Source organism: Histoplasma capsulatum, assembly GCF_000150115.1.
Source record: "Histoplasma capsulatum G186AR genomic scaffold supercont2.3, whole genome shotgun sequence".
Classification (NCBI taxonomy): Eukaryota; Fungi; Ascomycota; class Eurotiomycetes; order Onygenales; family Ajellomycetaceae; genus Histoplasma; species Histoplasma capsulatum.
In genome coordinates this window covers 797,362-816,308 of record NW_025544803.1, presented here as the reverse complement: position 1 = coordinate 816,308, position 18,947 = coordinate 797,362, and the positions used below count along the sequence as shown (strand labels likewise).

Sequence of the window (18,947 nt, the reverse complement as noted above, 5' to 3'; positions counted from 1 at the left end):
CGCATGGATGTGGCGCATGGCGGGGGAGGTCAGGACGGATCCCAATCACACAACAATGGGCGATATATCCCACGCTAGCAAAGCTCTGATGATATCACGGACAATCAGGAACGATCAGAACTTGAATCCATGATCAGAATAACCAGGATGCACCGCGAAAAGAGCCGCGCAATATTGCTTACTAATGCTCTGGAGGAAATACTTCCGCACAGCACGTGGGGCGATAAGGGTTGCCGGAAATATTCCGTTTTGGGACTAGCTAGCCCTAACCGTTTTGCCACCGGCATTGCCATACTAGGACTAGTATGGAGTGCCCAAGGCGCCCTTGGCAATTGCTTGTTGCCGAGGTCATTTGTCAAGCATATCCTTGCCTTCTTAATACTTTGCGGGTTTTGTTGATGATCGGTTTAATGGGACTCGTGGGAGAATGTAGAGAGCTATGCGGTCCGTATAGAAATTCGGGTGGCATGTCTGGCTGCCTGCGCCTTTCCTCATACTTCATGTTTTAACTTTCTGTCACTATACAGTTCATTCAACGATATTTTGATAATCGCATTACAATAGGTTGCAGACTGCAATCTTGCTTGAATTTCCCTCTCAAACCAGCAGATGGGAGACAATATTCTTCCATCAGTTCCCCCAATTATCGGGAGTAAACTCAATAATCTTGTCGCCATCCTTTGTTCTGCTAGCAATAGCATAATAAGAAGAAGCTTAGGTGGAGGTGCACATGCGCTGCTTCATATGGAATCCAGTTGCCCCAACGCGCTGAATTGTTCACTCGTCCAGTTTTAACACATCTCCCATCTCTGGCACGGACTTCAGGCCGGAATTGATCATCCCGACTTGATACAAAGTGGCTGATAAGTCGAGCAATTCCAGACTTCATTAGTAATTTGAAGTGATCCTAGAAGGATTTAGCTCAGACTTGACCGCTGTGCCTTTCCGAATTCAGATGCTGGCATACTGTACCTGTGGAGTAGATGTCATAATCTCCAGGAACAACCGGACTGCTTGAAGGTGCAATAGTTCGGCCCGAGGCTCCTGTGCTGAATAGTCCAAGACTGCCCCTCTTCCACGATTAAAAGCTCATTGTTCAGAATCCAAGGAGGTTGTCCTCAGTGATAGAACCATTCTCACCAATACATGCACTTGTCGACGCAGTGTGAAAGTGGACGTTCTGGGACCCAGCTCGATCCACCGGCATGTTGGGTGTTTCGCCTTCGGAACCAGAACCTACTCATCGGGAAGAGGATGGCGCGAAATAGGGAGAGCATGGCGACAAAGAGATCTGGTGGATAGTTCTAAATTAGTGCCTACTTTCGTTCAATAGGCAACACCAGCAACAGGGATTTCTTTATCTGGTTTTCACATTTAAGCACTCGGTATTGATATGGATATACTTCAAGTGTTTTTCCCCTCAACACAGTAACATATAGAAATATTTTATTGGAACATATATCTATCAATAGCTGAATATCATTCAGCATGACAAAAAAAACATGATAATATCTATTAGAATCATTTGATTCATGGCATCAGGATTCAGGAAAGTGGGTTTAGCGTGCGCGGTAGGCACCACTCTGACCGCTTTGACCCAAAAAAAAAAAAAAAAAAAAAAACACCCTAGTCCCTATGGTGGGATTTAATAGGATATAAAAAGAAACAAAATATATTTTGTTTTACACCATGCTCTAGAGTCCAGCCGTTTTGTGTTTCGCGTACCTGCAAGCATTTCTTTCTTTTTATGGCGTGCGTGTGACTTCGTTTCCGATTCCATTTACACCTAGTCACGAGGACCTCATCCCGAAAATCCCAGCAAAAAGTGCAGGGAATGGAACATGATTTAGCAAAGGGATTTGACGGGGAATATGAATCTCGAATGAAACATTCAAAAACGACATAGGCTAAAAACCATGGGGTGGGGGATTTTCCCCGCGGATAGGTTGGGAAAGGGGGAGCTCAATATGCCCCCCATGAAAATGCCATACCCCAGGGTGTCCGCTCTCTGCGTTGGTACAGGACAAGGTCCGAAAAGGTGCTTGGTACGCATGGAAAGGCCCAAATTCTAGCGGGAACGTGTATTTGTATCATCTCGATTATTATCACTATTTGAGGATGGATTTTAGAGAGAGTATTCATGTAGTAACAAAAGGAGGGGACCAACAAGATTGGGTATATGTACTGATATACTGAAAGACGGAAGGAGAATATGATTAAAACAGGGACCAAGTTGAAAAGGGAATTTTTTTCATAGTGAAACCCGCGCAAGTAAAAAGTGAAATTTTATTGAAACAAGAGGAAACAAGAAACAGTTAGAAAAAAAATCTCGTTATGCATAGGAAAATTTCAAGATGCAAAATGGCGCTGATTGTGACGTGAAAAACGATATCGTCAGAACACACATACCTAGAATTTGAATATATCAAACAACGCCTGCATGCAATATAGAGTGGGAAAAGGAAGGCAATGACTTGCCCAGTTGGTACAAAGTCATGCAAGATATGCAACATTAGTTTTAGTCACACCACTCACACACAACAAGAAGAAAAGAAAACAAAAGGAAAGTAAAGGAAAACGTCAATCCTTATTAATAACCCTCAAACTCCGCCGAGGATTCAACATCACACCCAAAAACGTCGGCTCCTGCCCCGCAAGCAGGTCGTCGGTACTGCTATGCGCACTGCCAATCGCGCCAGCAAATCCACTGGAAGGCCGAAAATCCCCCGCCGAACCACGAAAACCCGGTTGCGATGCTCCCGACCCTAAAGCGGCGGCTACATTCGACCCGGACTCGCTGAACGATGTATGCCGGCCATTGCTCTCAGTGTTCTCGGAGGAATGAAACGGAACAAGAGCCCCGAACTTATCGCTGGTGAGCGCTATGCGGCTGCCGCTTGACGAGCGCTGGACGGCGGCGACGTGGCTCTTGTACAATGCTAGCTGGCGGCGGTAGACGTAGATGCAGAACCCGAGGTAGACGGCTAAGACGAAGAGACAGCCCGCAACGACACCGGCCGCAATGGCGGCTACGTTGGGCTTGTCGCCGCCGACTTCCTGGCCGGGTAGGCCGATGTGGGTGGTGACGGAACCGTCTGGATTTGTCACCGTGTATGTGATTGGTTTGCCTGTCGCGATGGGACCGCCTGTGGCTGCAATTGCAGGCTCGGTCACGGTTGCCCTCCCCTGATCATCACCGCCGATGACCTTTTGGACAGCCTTGGGAACCTTATAGCCGTAGCTGCCACTCAGGCCCCTCATGTCGTTTTTCTGTGAGTCCTGTTGGTTCAAGTAGTTTCCTCCCTCGAGTGCAGCGTATTGGGTTTTCCACTGTAACTCAGATGCATCAAAAACGTAAACACCAGGGCTGTCACAAGTCAGATCTTGGCCCACGTAGCCGCCTGTCACGATGATCTGAGAATTCCAGATATTGCACGTGTGCCCTGCACGGGCTGGGGGAACGGACTGGCCGTCCGTGTTGACTTTGATCCACGTGAAGCTGGGGATGCTGAGGATCCACATATCGTCATATTGAATCTGTTTTCCGTAGGGAATTAGGTTTTGCCCAGCATATAGATACACTTGAGTGCTGCTTCCATCAGCCGCGGATGCAGCAACCGCGCACGGATTAACTCGGATCGCTGGCGTTTCTCCGCTTGTCGCTTGCTTGTACCATGTGGAAGTTTCAATATCGTAGACGTCGATGACATTCATTTGCGTCTATTAATCACCACAGTTAGCCAGGTAGGTCATAAATAGAGAAAATTATCAAAGTGGGCGGGGCCGTGCGGTATCTATAACACTCACGAAAGTCGCATTTGTCCCGCCAGCAAGACCCAAAATAATTCCCTGCTTTCCAAATCCAGGTACATAAACCAAGACTCCATCAGCCCGTTCGGTAAACCCTGCAGACTCTTGGAGTCCACCCTCGGTAATATTCCGCCACGCACCATCCACCCCGGCAGGCTTATCCCCCTTTAAGCTTTCTACTTCGTTATTCGAATAGCCAGGGAACGTAAACTCGATGAACGACTTCAGATACACACGTGGGACGGAGAGATCCCATCCTTCAGTAGTGTACCCATCCAAATGTCCTCCAAAGTAGAAGCCCCTTCCCAGCTCCAGAGCTGTAATGCCCGCACCCTCTGCCGACCGCTGAACCGGCTGATCACCGACGTTGGAATTGCTTCCCTCAGACGTACGAGGGTTCTCATGCTCTTTCCAGGTAGATGATAATATGTTGTACTCCCATAAACTGAATGCCGTTGGGAATTTCCGTGGATTATCCGAAAACTCTCCGCCATATAGAAACAGAGATTCGAGGGAATTCCAAAGGTATCCGTTTGATACTGGTGGGGGGCCAGATGGTCTGGGGAGGCCAGTGAACTTGGGAGATGATATATCCCAAGTGGATTTTAAATCGAGGGTTAGGAAGTCATCATCTATTATCATCAAATGCAACGGCTATTAGAAACATTCTTGATTGAGAGGAGCTGTCCCGGAGAACGAAAACGAAGATACGTACTCCAAGTATTATCGCTTTGACTTGAATCAGTCATCGACCTTCCTCCGTAGATATACATGGTCCCATTGACCACCGCAGTCTGTTGTGACCATCGCTTACAAACATCCGTTGGAGTATCGTCCCGCTTGAGAATCCTATCTCCATCCAACCGTATATGTGATCGAGTTGGATTCGCTGTCACACCAACCACCCCGATCCCGTAAGACTGGCCATAATCAAGAAGGGAATCAGCAAACAAAACGAAAGTAATTAACCGCAGCAACAATGGAGACATCGATAGATGGGAAAAAAGGAAGCAAGCGAGCGACATCATCTATCGTTTAGAATATAGATCGCCTGGAGGATCCTGTCGACAGGTTCCGTCCGGTTCGTAGACCAGACCTGACCAGACAAACAAGATTTTGATCCTTCCTGTCAGTTATGATCACTCGGGGGGTTAGCAGCTACTCATCGCCCAGCGCGAAGAGAATCCGAAGTTTCAAATCCAATGATTTGGAATGAGAGAAAAGAGTTGATCATCAAAGGAAATGTCATCAAAAAGAGCAAAATCAGTAGAGTATGAATGCTGTATGTGACCCAAACAACCCACTTTTACCACTTTCGGGGAGATGTCTCACTCTCTCAGGACCGCAGGCGACAAAAAGATAGAATTTGTGCCGGGATTGGCCAGTAGCTTCAAACGGCCAAAACGCGCTGACGGAGACAGTGTGACCAGGGATCAGATCATGATGTTATGGGCGTCCTTCTACGGTGCGTGAGCAAGCTGAGCAGATATTGGAATAGTCCGAAAATGCATTAGATCCAATATTCATATGAATGCTCTAGTATCCCTTCCATCTCATCAGAGAACACTTTGCTGGGGGAGAAGGACAAAGTGAACGACCAGACAATCGCAGTGCGAAACGCCACCGGCAGCCTTGGCATGGATATTTTTACTCTGAACCGTTCGAATCGATTGGTCGTTTCGTCCCGCATGCTTCTGCACTCATGCGGTGGATGAGCCTGGATGAGCCAGGATGAGGCTTGTTGCTTTTTTCTTTTTTCTTCGACGTCGTAATGGAGGCTGATCCCAGAATAATATCACGTGGTATCAACAATCAGACCTTGAGACTCTGGGCGACGAGGTGATTCTTATGGTTTTTCACATCGTAGGAATACTCGTATATATTATGCATTGGAGTGGGATGTAGTGCTTCATATTGAGGAAACGTTATATAGCGGACGGGCTGTCAACCCTCTCCAAGAAGTTTGAATAAAAACAAAAGATCTAGAGTTTTCCATTGCTAAATTTCTTTTCCTATATTTTTTTGCCCATCGAAACTTCCGGAGAGGATTATTGATTTGGCTTGGCCAGGTCAGGAAATGTACAAGAAGGGCAACATTTTCACATATCCATGTCTCCTTGGTAGTTCTGCAACAAGAGAAAGAGAAGGAGGATAGTCGCTGTCGCTGTGGTTCAATTCATGCTTATTTTCTGGGAGGGCGCTAGCGCTTGACGAAACGAAACCAAACCTTCCTCGCAACACTCAGTCGTGTCAGCTTGCAACCTGCTCTCCTGAAGGTTCCGTTTTGTTTCATGGTGCTTCAAGGCTCCCCCGTTGGTTTCTGGACTCTAGGTTGTGCAACTAGAGTCCTTTGGTATCATTGGAAATTGAAAATATGCAAAGAGTTTGAAGCGGCCGCCTTGCCGTGCTGAAGATCAGCTCAGATATGATTCGGGCCAGTATACGCTTTGGCTGTCGCAAGGTCCATATCCTTAGTACAAGCTAGAGAATCGAACACAAATTTGAAGGTGCATGGCAATCACTTCCCCTGCGTATGAAGACGAAAAGCAAAGAGTCTCATCAGATTTGATATAGCCTCGGACCATGAGAACTATATCACACATGTCGTTTACGAAACCTGAATCAGAGTCCAGCGCTTCAATTCACAAGAATCCATCCACGGGAGAAGGGATATTCCTAAAATAGACCTTGTCAATGGCAGCACAATTCAGTTGATAGCGGCACTCAGCTTACCAGGAAGCAGAATTAGTGAAGAATTTTCTGTCGGTATGAGCACATGATATCACCAAAACAGGTGAAAACGATTGGTCTTTTCGTTTGTGCAAATAACATTGAGGCGGAAAGATAGGTGAGTTTACCATGAAATTACAGCGTAGACTATACGGGTTTACATAACAAAGTCGCTGCCGATATCCAGCAAAGTTTGACAAGGAAGATGAGGCGAACCCTTCCAAAGGTTATTCGGGACATCCTCATCAGTCTCGATGAGAAGAACCCGAAGCCTATTGTTCAAGTTGGCTAATATGCGGCCAACTGGGAAATAACCCGAACTGCCACCGCCACATACAACGATGTCAACTTCGTCAGGAATGGTCATGGTTCCCGTGTGTAATTCTGTCAAGTATGCCGATAAGATGTACTATCAACAAGGACTGTAGGTGTGGGACCTAGGAATGAAGATAAAGGCATCTATGCAGCACGAACACGAGTTAAATATCGATACCACCTCTATATGCCTCCTCACAAAAGGTCAATTTGGATTAAAACCTGAAGAAGGGAACAGAAATGCGATATCCGTTCCGCAGGGACAGACGCCGCACTCCTCATTTTTGGGTATCGGGAGATATTTGTCCAAGGTACAGCGACCATATCTTTGGGGCAGCAGCTAGTGAGGAAGGGGAAAGCATTGGTAGAGGAGCAAATCCATGTAACTAGGGCCAACACGATAGCCATGAGAACGCGAGATTCTCCACTCAAGCTCCTCACCATTGAGACTTTGAAGGGGGAGGTTCACATGGAAACAATACATGAGGAGAGAAACACTATATATTGAAATTGGCACTAATAGAAATAATATTATGGAGACCTTCCTTTCAGGCACGTCGGCGGTTGTACGTGGACAATGCCAACGGAAGAATAAACCGGAAACGTGCAGAATTGCCCCAAGAGCTGGCAATAGACAACCATGTTAGGCGATTTGAATAATTCTAAGCTTTTGTTCAAAACAGCAAGCTCTCCAAGCGTTCCTTTCGGGATGTTCTGCGAACGTGTCCAAATTTGGCAAGATAGCTTTCGTCAGCAAACAATATTTTCCCTTGCTCGCCGCTCTGGGATCGTTTCATATTGTAGATTAGGATCCCTCGTCCCGTGAGTTGACAGCAACTGCTTCCGATGAAAATTGGTAGGAATTTGCCTTGGACTGACTCAAGTGATGATGGACGGGCACGCGTAAAACATCGCTTAAGACCTGCTGTAGGCAATCACTCTCTACCAATGAACTTTTCAGAGTCACAAATGCCAGTTCGGCCCAGGAATGCACGAGGCCATATCAAACTTCATTGTTGTGCATATGGTGAAAGAACGAACGAAAACGGCTTCGTCCACTTCTGAACAAAAGGCTTGGCTCTTGTTCTATAAATCTTCTAGGCAGCGGCTCGACCCTACCCCTTCCTTGGTGGGAGCAATGCTTGTTGAGAAACTCCAGCGAGTAAATTTATCCTAAGGTCCTTGATATAATGGTATGGGCATCCTGAGAATTCGCAGTCACTGCTGTACCTGTCCTTGAGATTGCTGACGTCGCTTCTCGAGAATGTCCCTCCGCAGCTTCTCTGCAGCCACCTCCACATCGATTATGCCGCCAACACCTCGCTTCCAGGCATCCTCCAACCCCACAAGCTCACCCTTTGTTGTTTCCTGCCTCATTTTCCTCGCCTTATGGATAGCATCGGTAGCTTCCTTGGTTTCCTGTAGTTCCTTTTCAATCTGCCGTAGAATTTCTTCTAGTTGAGAGTTGCCAATAAGCCAAGCATTTTTCCCATGCGCATCCAGTAGAGACAGGTTCTCTTGTCTTGTGGATAGATGAGTGCTGGCGGTATATGCTCTTCGTAGTGTTTGCTGCCAGCTATCCAGAACCTGTGCAGGTTCTTTCCCTGACGCCAATGTATCCTCTGGAGCCTCTGGAGCCTCGTATCTTGACAAGTCAATGCCGCCCGTTAGAGGCAAGTTAGCCTCCTTTCGGTCCAGCTCTTTCTGCATCAGGGTAGAGAAATGAACTTCGGGTAGAGGGGGGATGGAAGGGTGGAGGCTTGATTGGTGATTGGGGTCCATTTCTGCGGATATAAGTTTATCAATATTCGCACGAGCCTGCGCCGTGGGCTCATCATCAATGTCTGGCCAAGTGTTATGTTAGTAAACCATGAAGTACAAGAGGGGATTGATCGCAACTTTGGCAACTTACATGGGAGAGAATCGTGGAATTCGTTTATAAGAGGCATTTCCCCGAAGTCTAAAATTTAATTCTGGATTGTTGAAAGCTAGGTTGTCTTTCCGTGTCTGCGAGGGCGTTGAATAACTGCTTGGGTATATCTCAACGCGCGTTTTATGCGTTGATTCTCGTTGAAGTGGCTGGATCTGCTCCATTGGTCTCTCCTGCCAAATCACATGACCTCATCAAAAATCTCCGACGCCAATCGGTACAAGGATTATAGATAGACGTCACAATCTTTAGCAATGGTTTCTCTGATGTTTTCTTTATTCTCTAGATTTACGGCAAGGTATCAAACGTATTTCTCGAGTTGCACTCCGAGTATCGGCAATTGATCCCCTAGAGCACCATAACTCGGCATACTCCCCTGTCATTTTTGCAGCATCGAGACTGGGGAAATTGTGACTCAACGGGCCATTTAACGACCCAACGTCCTCCCCAGCACTTCATCACCCGTCACTGATCATCCTTCAACAGTCTCTAATTTCAACTTGACCATAATGCACGAAGATGACTGGTTGTGGTGTTATGAGTTCTTACTCGTCGCATGGATTCCTGAATCCTGCAAGATTCCTACTCGGTTCCAAATCCTGCTTGGGCAGGTACTTCCATCATGTGGTCCTCGCTTCGCAGCAGACCAGACATCCTTCAACGGCAGCACCAGAACGAATGGATACTCCTGAAATTTTGCGCCGGAACACGATGGTTGCATGTTCTCTCCACACGATATGGGCCAGTCATATATGAATAATTCCCATCTTGCTGTAGGACAACAACGCAGCAAATCGAACCGGAAGCCATCCGACCTTCCTGTGTTGTCATCCTGTCATACTGACATCAGAGACACTTCAACCACGGCTGAAGATATTCATCCAAGATGGCATGCGGGGCAATCCTCACGGGTTTTCTGAGTTCATTAGCCTGCGTGCTCATCATTTTACACCTTATTTTCTTCTTTGAGGATACTCAACCCTCCATATGGTACTATTCCAAGTCAAGTTCGTATTCCGGGAGGCCAAAACAACCAGATTGGGAGGATGATGTCTTCCTTCTTGGTGCTGGGAAGGCGGATATTACTGGGTAAGGCCCTTCGGGTTAAACGTCTATTCGGCGTTCTTGAGCTCGGTTGGTCACTGACCAGCATGCTGTGCTTCATAGGCCAGTTGTGGAGCTCAACTTCATGGGCTACGCAGATATGAATCAAGTGGGAACGGGACTTCGACAGCGAATCTATTCCCGCGCATTTATCGTGGGAAGCACCAAAAATCGTGATAACCGTTTTGTGTACCTCGTTCTCGATAATGCCAGCGGTGATACTGCAATCAGGCAAGGGATCTTGGATGGGCTCTCTTCCTTGGGTGGAGAGTATTCACGTTATGGAAAGATGAATGTTGCGGTTACAGGAACGCACTCACACGCGGGACCCGGAGCATGGCTGAACTACCTCCTACCACAAATTACAAGCTTGGGGTTTGATAAACAGAGTTATCAGGCAATTGTCGATGGGGCATTGTTATCTATCAAGAGAGCTCATCAGAGCTTGGCTCCTGGACGGCTGACGTTTGGATCTACCGAAGTTGAGGACGCCAATATTAACCGCAGCCCATCCGCATATCTTGCGAATCCTGAAGAAGAGAGAAAGCGTTACACTTCAGATGTTGACAAGACAATGACCCTATTGAAGTTCGACCGGCTCGCCGATCAGAAGACTATCGGTATCCTTACATTTTACCCTGTGCATGGAACATCGCTTTTCGGTAACAATACCCTTGTTGCTGGAGATAACAAGGGAGTTGCTGCGTACTTGTTCGAGAGAAGTGTTAAGGGTGATGTCGAATATGCAGATGACTTTGTGGCCGGCTTTTCCCAATCTAACGTTGGAGACACATCCCCCAACACGCTTGGGGCTTGGTGTGAGGATGGATCTGGTCTTCGGTGCACCTTCGTATGTTCATGATTCGTCCAGTCTAACCATTTAATTTTTAAGAAAGATTTACTAATATCAGGCAATAGAAAGAGAGCACTTGTGGTGGAAAAACCACAGGTTGTCATGGTCGTGGCCCCTATTTCCGCGAAATGGACCAGGGCACGAAAAGCTGCTTTGAAAACGGTCGCCGACAATTCTCAGCAGCAAAGGACCTAGTCGTGAAAATGAAGTCAACATCCGTTAAAATTCATGGAGCTGATAGTGTGGCCGCGTTCCATACCTTCAAGGACTTTTCAAACTTTACTTTCAGGTCTCCCCTTGATGCCGGCCGTGGCGATCTAGAAACTTGCTATGCCTCCCTTGGGTTTTCATTCGCTGCAGGCACCACAGATGGTCCTGGGGTGTTTGATTTCACCCAGAACGCAACCGGCGGGTCCACAAAAAACCCATTCTGGTATTTTGCAAGAGACCTCCTCCACGCCCCTTCGGAAAAGCAGAAGAAATGCCAGGAGCCTAAAACCATCCTTCTTGACGTTGGTGAATCGCAATTACCCTACGCCTGGTCTCCAAACATTGTAGATGTCCAGCTGCTTCGTGTAGGCCAAATGATCATAATTGTGTCTCCCGGTGAAGCCAGCACAATGGCTGGCAGACGATGGAAAGACGCTATCGCCAAATCGGCAACTGATATCCTCGGCATCTCCGACCCTATTGCTGTCTTGGGCGGCCCTGCAAATACTTATACTCATTATATCACCACAGAAGAAGAATACAGTGTCCAGCGTTACGAGGGAGGATCCACACTCTATGGCCCCCATACCCTAGCTGCTCACATGAATCTGACTCTCACATATCTGCCATATCTCAGAGATACGCCTTCTAGAAAAAAATTGCCACCCCTCCCTATGGGGCCTGACCCACCAGTTAATACGGACATATCATATTCTTTCATAACTCCAGTTGCCTACGACACCGCACCCATTCGAAAATCATTTGGGGATGTTATTTCCTCCCCAGAAAAATCCAAAACGTACAAGCCAGGGGACACTGTTAAAACAAAATTCATTGGCGCCAATCCACGCAATAACCTTAAGCTCGAAGGGACATTTACTGCTGTTGAGTATTCCGCACCAGGGTCGAATAGCTGGGAAGTAGTTCGGGATGATTTCGACTGGACGTTGGTTTATCATTGGAAGCGCGTCAATCCGGTTATAGGCACCAGTGAGGTTACCGTTGAGTGGCGTATTGATGACGACTTCTATTCTGTTGGGAACCCGAGAAAACTTAAGAGTGGCACCTATCGCATGCGATATTTCGGCGACTCTAAGAAGTTGAACGGGGATATCTCACAATTTGAAGGGACTGGGGACACTTTTCAGGTACAGGTGTGAGAAATGTAAATTGTTTTCTACTGTTTTCTAAGGATTTGCATCCTTAGGAGGCCAGTAAATAACCTAACCAACAATCACCGTTTCGGGGCTTTTTTCTTTTGAAATTGCTTTTTTACTCCCCTCTCTCTTTGTTCCGAAATTATCTTTGTCCACATCAATGTAAGTGAGAACAAAACAACATTTTCAATCTACAGAAGGCTTTCGTGGCATCGTGGCATTTGCTGACCTGAGAATCCTGATTCTACTGGTATTTTTCTTTCTTTCTTTCTTTCTTTCTTTCTTTCTTTTTTTTTTTCTTTGGCTATCACCGAAGAGTCTGAAAAAATCACCCGAATACGCTCCATCGTGTCCACGAACACGTTCGCATGTCCTCTGCATGCAACATCATCTGCCTGCAGGAATAACAGATGCAGTACACGAATTAGTTCTTCTTTTCCCCAAATCTTGCAAATATGAAAAGGGATTTTTCCTCCGATTTCGGCAGAATTTATGTATTCCAACAACACCCAGTCGGCAAAGAGAAACCAACTCATAAGTGGCGGCGCGTGTTAGTTATATACTAACATGTCCTGTGCCTTGCAGTGATCCGAGCTTGGTCTGGTTTTTAAGGTTCAAAGTTAGCATAACCAGACGACGTCAATCGGATGTTTGGCTGAGCTGGTTTGTCTAGTTGTCTAGTACTCTTCTATTCTATCATCCCTCCAGTCCAGGTTGACAACGCTGGCCCGTGGATTAAATAGGTCAGAACTCGTGTAAGAGCCATTTGAGGCCCTCTAGCGGAATCATTTTCTACTTCGAATTCTGTCCTAGTAGATTCCTTTTCTCTTCATTTTTGCTTTGTTTAGCCAGAGCTTTCGGTCTCTCTCCTGTCTGCACTGTTTCATCTCATCTTAGGCCCCATTCTGCTAGTCGTTTGAATGGCGCTGTGCCTCTTGTGCGCAACATCCGCTCTTTGTCAACGCTCCCGTCCTCCCCGCTTTCCAACCAGCAATCTGTGCGACAGAATATACTTCCAACATAACCCACATCTTCTTTCTGTGTTGTTCGAAACACCTTTGATCTATCTAGCCACGCTGATCCGCCTTGATCGAATAGCTATGACCATAACTAACGTGATATGCCTCCCTCTACCCACACAACTCTCACATACTCACAGTGTTATTCAGGATTGTCCATGGCGCCCACAAAAACAAAGTCTATGCCCTCCGGGCCCATACTTCTTCGCCTCCCCACAACTTAAACTCTGGGTTACGGGACGAAGACTCTGTCGTTGGTGAATGGCCGTCGGTCCTCGCTCGCAGTAACTTATGGTATTGGTTCTCCCGCTGTATCCAGTGTCCTTTTCCCCTGGCCGAACGACTATTATTAAGGGGGTATTCGTCCTCTTCCAGCTCCTGTCCTCGGAGCATATAATATTGTTTCATGGCCATGTCATGAAATCTCCTCCTTTTGCTCTGACTCCTTAGACCTGTTCTCTACGACTTTCTTTCTGTTGTCTTCTTGTTAATAAAAAATATACCCACACACTCGCTGAAGCATCTCGTTTTATCCTTTCGGCTCCGGCATTTCACCATTCCTTATCCACTGTTTAACTGTATAGGCACGCGGCCACAGAAGTTCCGCCTCCTAGTAACAAGATACACCTACTGCTAGTTTCATTTGTACAACATGCGCTTCGACTATTCCATTCTTTGCATCCTGACCCTTCCACTGTTCACCGCTGCGGGGCCGATTCCACCGGGCTCGCAAAGCTCTGACCTATCTCCATTTGCGAATGCTGCGAATGCTATAAGTGCTCTCTCGCCCGGGACAGCTGCCGTATCCCCTGCTCCTCGTCAGGGACGTGCTGTCTACTTCGATGTCAGTGATGTCGTCGAACAAAGACTAGCCAGGTACAATGAGGCCTGCGTGGTCATAAATGACCAGAGTGTCTCAACGACCATTTGCTCGACTGTGGAAACTCCACCATCCGCGAACCCTACTATTCCTAGTATAGACCTGCCAACCGCTCCAACCGATTTGGGCGCAAATGGGATTACCAGCACACAAACTGTGATAGTCACTCGACAACCTCCGCATACTCCTTCCTCCCCTCCTCCTCCGGCTCCTCCGGCTCCGCCTCCCTCATCTGCTCCTCTTCCCCAACCGCCTCCTCCACCTCCCCCTCCTGCATCTGCTCCTCCCCCACCGCCTCCACCACCTCCCATCTCCCCTTCTCTCCCACCTTCTAATCCGCCTGATCGAGGTGATGCTTTCACGCTTCCCGCCATCATGCCTCTTACAGCTGTGTCGTCTGAAATCGCACCGCCCAACCCTATTACACAGGCTCCGGCTACGCGAGCGGAAAAGGCAACTACCCCTACTCCTGCAACCGAAAACATAGGTGCCAACAATAGACAGGATTCCCCCGCCAAAACGAGCGCTCTATCTCCATTTCCATTTTCGCTTCCCTGGTCTCTTCCACTTCCTTGGCTCAAATTACCTGGTATCAACGTAGATATAAACCCAATTGCAAATCCCGTCCTGAGCACTATAACACCACAGGTCACAGAATTGTCTCCTCAGACCACCGACACAGCCACCACCACCATCCATCTCACAAAGACTTTTGTGTCGGCAGTGGTCATACCGTCGATCAACTCTACCCCGGCGTCTGCTCCTGCACCTGCGCCTGCACCAACGGCACCTGAAATAAACCCCAAAAGCCAGCAACAACCACCTCAGCAACAACCACCTCAGCAACAACCACCTCAGCAACAACCACCTCAGCAACAACCACCTCAGCAACAACCACCTCAGCAACAACCATCTCAGCAACAGCAGCCTCAACAAGAACAACCCGGAAGTGTGAAACAAGGACATATGGTGACAACCACAGTATACATTACGGCTTGCAACCCCATGTACTCTCCGGAACCAATGTTAGGAGAAACCTCTACTTCAGCCCAGCCGGCGCAACCGCCGCCCGCACACGCAGCACCGACAGAGGCGGCTCCAAAAGAACATTCCCTACCTGCTCCACCTCTCCAGGGAACGCCAACCGAGGCGCCTTCAAGAGGATCTGCACCGCCTGCACCGCCTCCACCGCCTCCGCAAGCAGCTCCAACTGAAGCTCCCTCAAGAGAATCTGCACCGCCTGCACCGCCTCCACCGCCTCCGCAGGCAGCTCCAACTGAGGCTCCCTCAAGAGAATCCGCACCACCTGTACCGCCTCCACCGCCACCGCAGGCAGCTCCAACTGAGACTCCCCCAAGAGAGCCAGCACCACCGCCACCGGGTGACCCAGAGTCACCCAACCCCTCCCCTCCAGCCGATGCTCCTAATGGAGGCGGTGGTGGAAATGACGGCGGAAATGGCGGCGGAAATGGCGGCGGAAATGGCGGCGGACACGGAGGGGGTGGACGAGGTAGCGGCAAAGGCCACGGCCATGACGGTGACAAGGAAAATGAAGGTGTGGGCGTTGCTCCTCTCACTGTAGGGGAAAATCCAAAAGGAGAAGGTGGAGGGTTAGTTGGTGTCCTCACGAGGGCGGCAGATGATCTATTATTTGGATGAGTCCAAAAAGCCGCAGGTTGTCTCCTCTTGTCGGCTCTTGGGCTGTTTGAGGTGTTGTGTCTTGGGATATGTGCCTGTCTGTGATTATAGACATGGGTTTAGTTGAGGGGTTTTGCCTGTTCGGAAGGCGAATTTATACATAAAACGCTTTCCTACCCAGTGCAAACATGAAAAACACTTATATTCAGTTACAACTCCTTTTTCTCTCTGATATCGTTTGTTTATATGGTATCTTTTCACTTGCTTTAAAATGGTCTTCTAATTTTTCCAGGAATATCTCGTCCTCGTGTATCCCAGTTTGGGGGAAATTGCAATATCCTAAAGCAGTGGTTATAGTCTCTCATATCATATCTGTCTTTAATTATATCGAAAGAGGTCATATGTAAGGAAAAGCAAAGGAAGCACATAACGCTCATAGTCTAGCAAGCAAAAGAAAGCATACACAAAAAATAACCCAGTGTATAAGTATCACGCTATATGCTCACTGTAAATGATCATATTATCAAATCCAAAAAGGATTCCTCCAAGTCTACCGATACCGAAACACCCGGGACAAAAAACGAAACCCGAAAGAGAAGAAATGGAGAGGAAGGTAAGATGATGTGTGTGGATGTTGGACTATACAAGAGTGCGATATCCGCTATGACGCCCTGCCTCTGAGCGCTCGATTGCAATTCGTCGACGCCTCTCGAAATCCGCAGCCCACAGAGCTGAACCAACGGCGGTGGTGAGGAGGAAGAGCATGGAGAGCATGGGTACCAGTTGCAGGATTAATGCAACTGTTCCGAACCTATAAATGTCGAATATTGAGAGTAATTGTGAGTGATGAAAACATAGGCCAAAAAGGAAGCCCGAAAGAGGAAAAAAAAAAAAAAAAATCGTCGTGTAATGGAACAGGGACTAAGGAACACTAGCTCCCAGAAGTAAAGGAATAATGCATGGGAAAACCATGCATACCTACCAATGTAGGTAGGTGTACAAGGCAGAAGCCAGCATAAAAGAGACAAGGAGTTGGCTGGAGCATTAGAATTCCGACAGGGAACTAACCAGGTATATCTGACCCTCCTTTTCGCCACAAACTTCTTCCTTTCATTCTTATTAAATCCCCTTAATTCAAAATACCTCCAATGTTGCAAGGGGCCCGCCCGATAACCTGTTAGGATCAGAAACATCGGTGTCCCGGCCACAGGGACTAAGTTAAGCGGTAGCAGCACGATAAACTCCACAATCTGCCGGAGAGAGAAAGGCGCATATATGGCACTCGTAATCGGCTTACCCAGCCTTTGTGTTGGATTTAGCGACAGAGCAGCATCCCCGTTGCCGTTCCCGTCACCATCACCGTCTCCACCTTGACTTTGGTCGGCGCGTGGATGAATGGTCCGCGAGGTAGCAACAAGGTCCTCTTCACCCTGACTTATTAGGACGGCATCGAAGACATCGACGAGAGTTTCATCGACGAAGAAGGCCTCAAAAAGGATTTGGACAATCGCGGCACCTTCCCCCAGGACGAGGAATAGCCCATTCACCCAGGCGCCAGTGCCTTGGAAGATGGCGAGAAACGCAACTTGTGGGAGGTAGGTGAGGGTGAATAGGATGGTATAAATGAATGCGGAGAGGAGAGAAATGGAGAATAGACGAGCGCGGAATAGCGGCCATAGGAAAGGGTGGCAGATGAAGAATATTATGCCCTGCTTGGAAGTAGAAGTTGTAAGCTGTCTTAGGCTCGGATAACTAGGTTGGATGGTGATGATGCTTACTCGTAAAGGATAGAACCAAGATGCCTGGCTCAGGCTAAAGAGCGAAACCATCCTGATGGGCGCGCATATAGTGCTTTATCTTTTCTTTCAGCGCTAAGTCATGAGTGAGCTGTCCATGACGCTCCTCTCTATATTTCCCCTGTAGAGGTGGTTGATGGTGCCTCCAATGTTCCGAGGTTAGGGTTAGCTATGACGTTGGAAATAACGGAATGTGCCCAGACGGAAATTGCCTCTTATAGCCTAGCGTCATCAGATTTGAGTTTAGATCGGCACTAAAACGTGACCAGCATGGTGATGACACATTATTTATGTAATCAACCCTCCGAATTCGACCACAAAAGGAAATCTGCACCAGCGCAAATTCTTTCTCTCCCCAACATAAAACTCACCCCTTCATATTCACTCTGTCTTCCTTCTACATGGATTGGCGGAGGGGAAATTGGAGGGAATATAATGGAGAACGCTGGTGACTTACCCCGAATGTTCAACCTTACTCCATGGAGCAATTTGGAAATATGTGCAGCGATACATTCCCTCTACGAGTTACAATTTTCCTTCTGTTGGCTGTGACAAAGATAAGCAGAAGCCATTGTTTGCACCCAAATTTATATTGCTCGAAGAGTTTTCCCTTTTCATTGATATTCGCAGCTCTCAATTGCCCGCACAGCTTCATTGAGATCTCCGGCTACCACTAATGGCCTTACTTCTCCGCTCATCGAATCAATCCATCCCAACCCTGTCCGATCAACCCATGCTGTCTTCATTCCTACGTTAGCCGCCCCCATTACGTCAAACGGGTTGCTGCTAATAAGCCACATTTCGTCCATTTGCGACCTGTCCTTGCCAGCTGTATCGGCTAGATGCCAGTACGTCTCTGGCGCCGGTTTGAATTTCTTGACAGGATCGACGGAGATGATATCGCGGAATATGCTGGCGTAGGGTGATAAGTCTCTGGACCGTAGGACTGAATTTGAGATCATGGAAATTGTCCCGTTGGAAAACACTACTGGCATCAAGCTGGGATTGTGTGCCAACCTCGAAAGACAAGACGGGGTGTCTGGAAAGGTAGATAGGCAATCGTAACCCTCCATAAGCCTTTGTGTGGAGTCTTGGTCCAGATCTACCTGATGCTCAGCCAGCGCATGTTGCAATGAGTTCCTCGTCACTTCTGAGAATGATTTATACAGTCCTAGAACCGTGCGTAAGCATAAGTCTCGTTCCATCAAACATCGTCATGCAAGATTCAAGACGAGAGTAAATACCCATGCTATTTAGCCTCCAAGTGTATTCGAGCTGATACCGCCGCCAGAGACCCGCGATGCTCTGTGCCTTTTCAAGGCCAAAGTACTCAGCCAATTTCTCTGCAATGGATTCTGTAGATAGTAACGTGCCGTAGAGATCAAACGCAAGCACGGTTCTTTTTGGTGAAGCCATATTTCACCAGGTCGCAGTTCAATACGTAAATATCATGCTCTATTCGCCAGTGTGTTGACGTTGAAGCAGCAAGACGCTGGTTGCATTGT

At 47.7% G+C, this 18,947-nt stretch overlaps 10 protein-coding genes across 10 annotated transcripts; 3 read left to right on the top strand and 7 right to left on the bottom strand.

The window, feature by feature from the left end:
• Window positions 1-688: 688 nt before the first annotated feature.
• Window positions 689-1,735, bottom strand: HCBG_02457 (uncharacterized protein; the record flags this gene model as incomplete). The annotated part of the gene is made up of 3 exons (XM_045429506.1): window positions 689-860; window positions 1,141-1,291; window positions 1,726-1,735. The coding sequence occupies 3 exons, from the start codon at window positions 1,733-1,735 to the stop codon at window positions 689-691; spliced, it is 333 nt and encodes a 110-aa protein (XP_045289401.1).
• An 845-nt stretch (window positions 1,736-2,580) lies between these two features.
• HCBG_02456 (uncharacterized protein) lies at window positions 2,581-4,835 on the bottom strand (the record flags this gene model as incomplete). The annotated part of the gene is made up of 3 exons (XM_045429505.1): window positions 2,581-3,720; window positions 3,808-4,442; window positions 4,526-4,835. 3 exons carry the CDS (start codon window positions 4,833-4,835, stop codon window positions 2,581-2,583), a joined length of 2,085 nt encoding a protein of 694 aa, XP_045289400.1.
• Window positions 4,836-5,133: 298 nt separating this feature from the next.
• HCBG_02455 (uncharacterized protein) lies at window positions 5,134-5,525 on the top strand (the record flags this gene model as incomplete). The annotated part of the gene is made up of 2 exons (XM_045429504.1): window positions 5,134-5,279; window positions 5,351-5,525. The coding sequence occupies 2 exons, from the start codon at window positions 5,134-5,136 to the stop codon at window positions 5,523-5,525; spliced, it is 321 nt and encodes a 106-aa protein (XP_045289399.1).
• A 1,172-nt stretch (window positions 5,526-6,697) lies between these two features.
• HCBG_02454 (uncharacterized protein) lies at window positions 6,698-6,907 on the bottom strand (the record flags this gene model as incomplete). The annotated part of the gene is made up of 1 exon (XM_045429503.1): window positions 6,698-6,907. One exon carries the CDS (start codon window positions 6,905-6,907, stop codon window positions 6,698-6,700), a length of 210 nt encoding a protein of 69 aa, XP_045289398.1.
• Window positions 6,908-8,073: 1,166 nt separating this feature from the next.
• Window positions 8,074-8,804, bottom strand: HCBG_02453 (BCAS2 family protein; the record flags this gene model as incomplete). Its single annotated transcript, XM_045429502.1, has 2 exons — window positions 8,074-8,699; window positions 8,768-8,804. The coding sequence occupies 2 exons, from the start codon at window positions 8,802-8,804 to the stop codon at window positions 8,074-8,076; spliced, it is 663 nt and encodes a 220-aa protein (XP_045289397.1).
• Window positions 8,805-9,671: 867 nt separating this feature from the next.
• HCBG_02452 (neutral ceramidase) lies at window positions 9,672-12,320 on the top strand (the record flags this gene model as incomplete). The annotated part of the gene is made up of 3 exons (XM_045429501.1): window positions 9,672-9,874; window positions 9,953-10,739; window positions 10,808-12,320. 3 exons carry the CDS (start codon window positions 9,672-9,674, stop codon window positions 12,110-12,112), a joined length of 2,295 nt encoding a protein of 764 aa, XP_045289396.1.
• Window positions 12,321-12,997: 677 nt separating this feature from the next.
• HCBG_02451 (uncharacterized protein) lies at window positions 12,998-13,542 on the bottom strand (the record flags this gene model as incomplete). Its single annotated transcript, XM_045429500.1, has 2 exons — window positions 12,998-13,207; window positions 13,330-13,542. 2 exons carry the CDS (start codon window positions 13,540-13,542, stop codon window positions 12,998-13,000), a joined length of 423 nt encoding a protein of 140 aa, XP_045289395.1.
• Window positions 13,543-13,780: 238 nt separating this feature from the next.
• HCBG_02450 (uncharacterized protein) lies at window positions 13,781-15,667 on the top strand (the record flags this gene model as incomplete). The annotated part of the gene is made up of 1 exon (XM_045429499.1): window positions 13,781-15,667. The coding sequence occupies one exon, from the start codon at window positions 13,781-13,783 to the stop codon at window positions 15,665-15,667; it is 1,887 nt and encodes a 628-aa protein (XP_045289394.1).
• A 421-nt stretch (window positions 15,668-16,088) lies between these two features.
• HCBG_02449 (uncharacterized protein) lies at window positions 16,089-17,475 on the bottom strand (the record flags this gene model as incomplete). The annotated part of the gene is made up of 2 exons (XM_045429498.1): window positions 16,089-16,457; window positions 16,715-17,475. 2 exons carry the CDS (start codon window positions 17,473-17,475, stop codon window positions 16,286-16,288), a joined length of 933 nt encoding a protein of 310 aa, XP_045289393.1.
• Window positions 17,476-18,056: 581 nt separating this feature from the next.
• On the bottom strand, window positions 18,057-18,858 carry HCBG_02448 (haloacid dehalogenase; the record flags this gene model as incomplete). The annotated part of the gene is made up of 2 exons (XM_045429497.1): window positions 18,057-18,592; window positions 18,687-18,858. 2 exons carry the CDS (start codon window positions 18,856-18,858, stop codon window positions 18,057-18,059), a joined length of 708 nt encoding a protein of 235 aa, XP_045289392.1.
• Window positions 18,859-18,947: the final 89 nt, after the last annotated feature.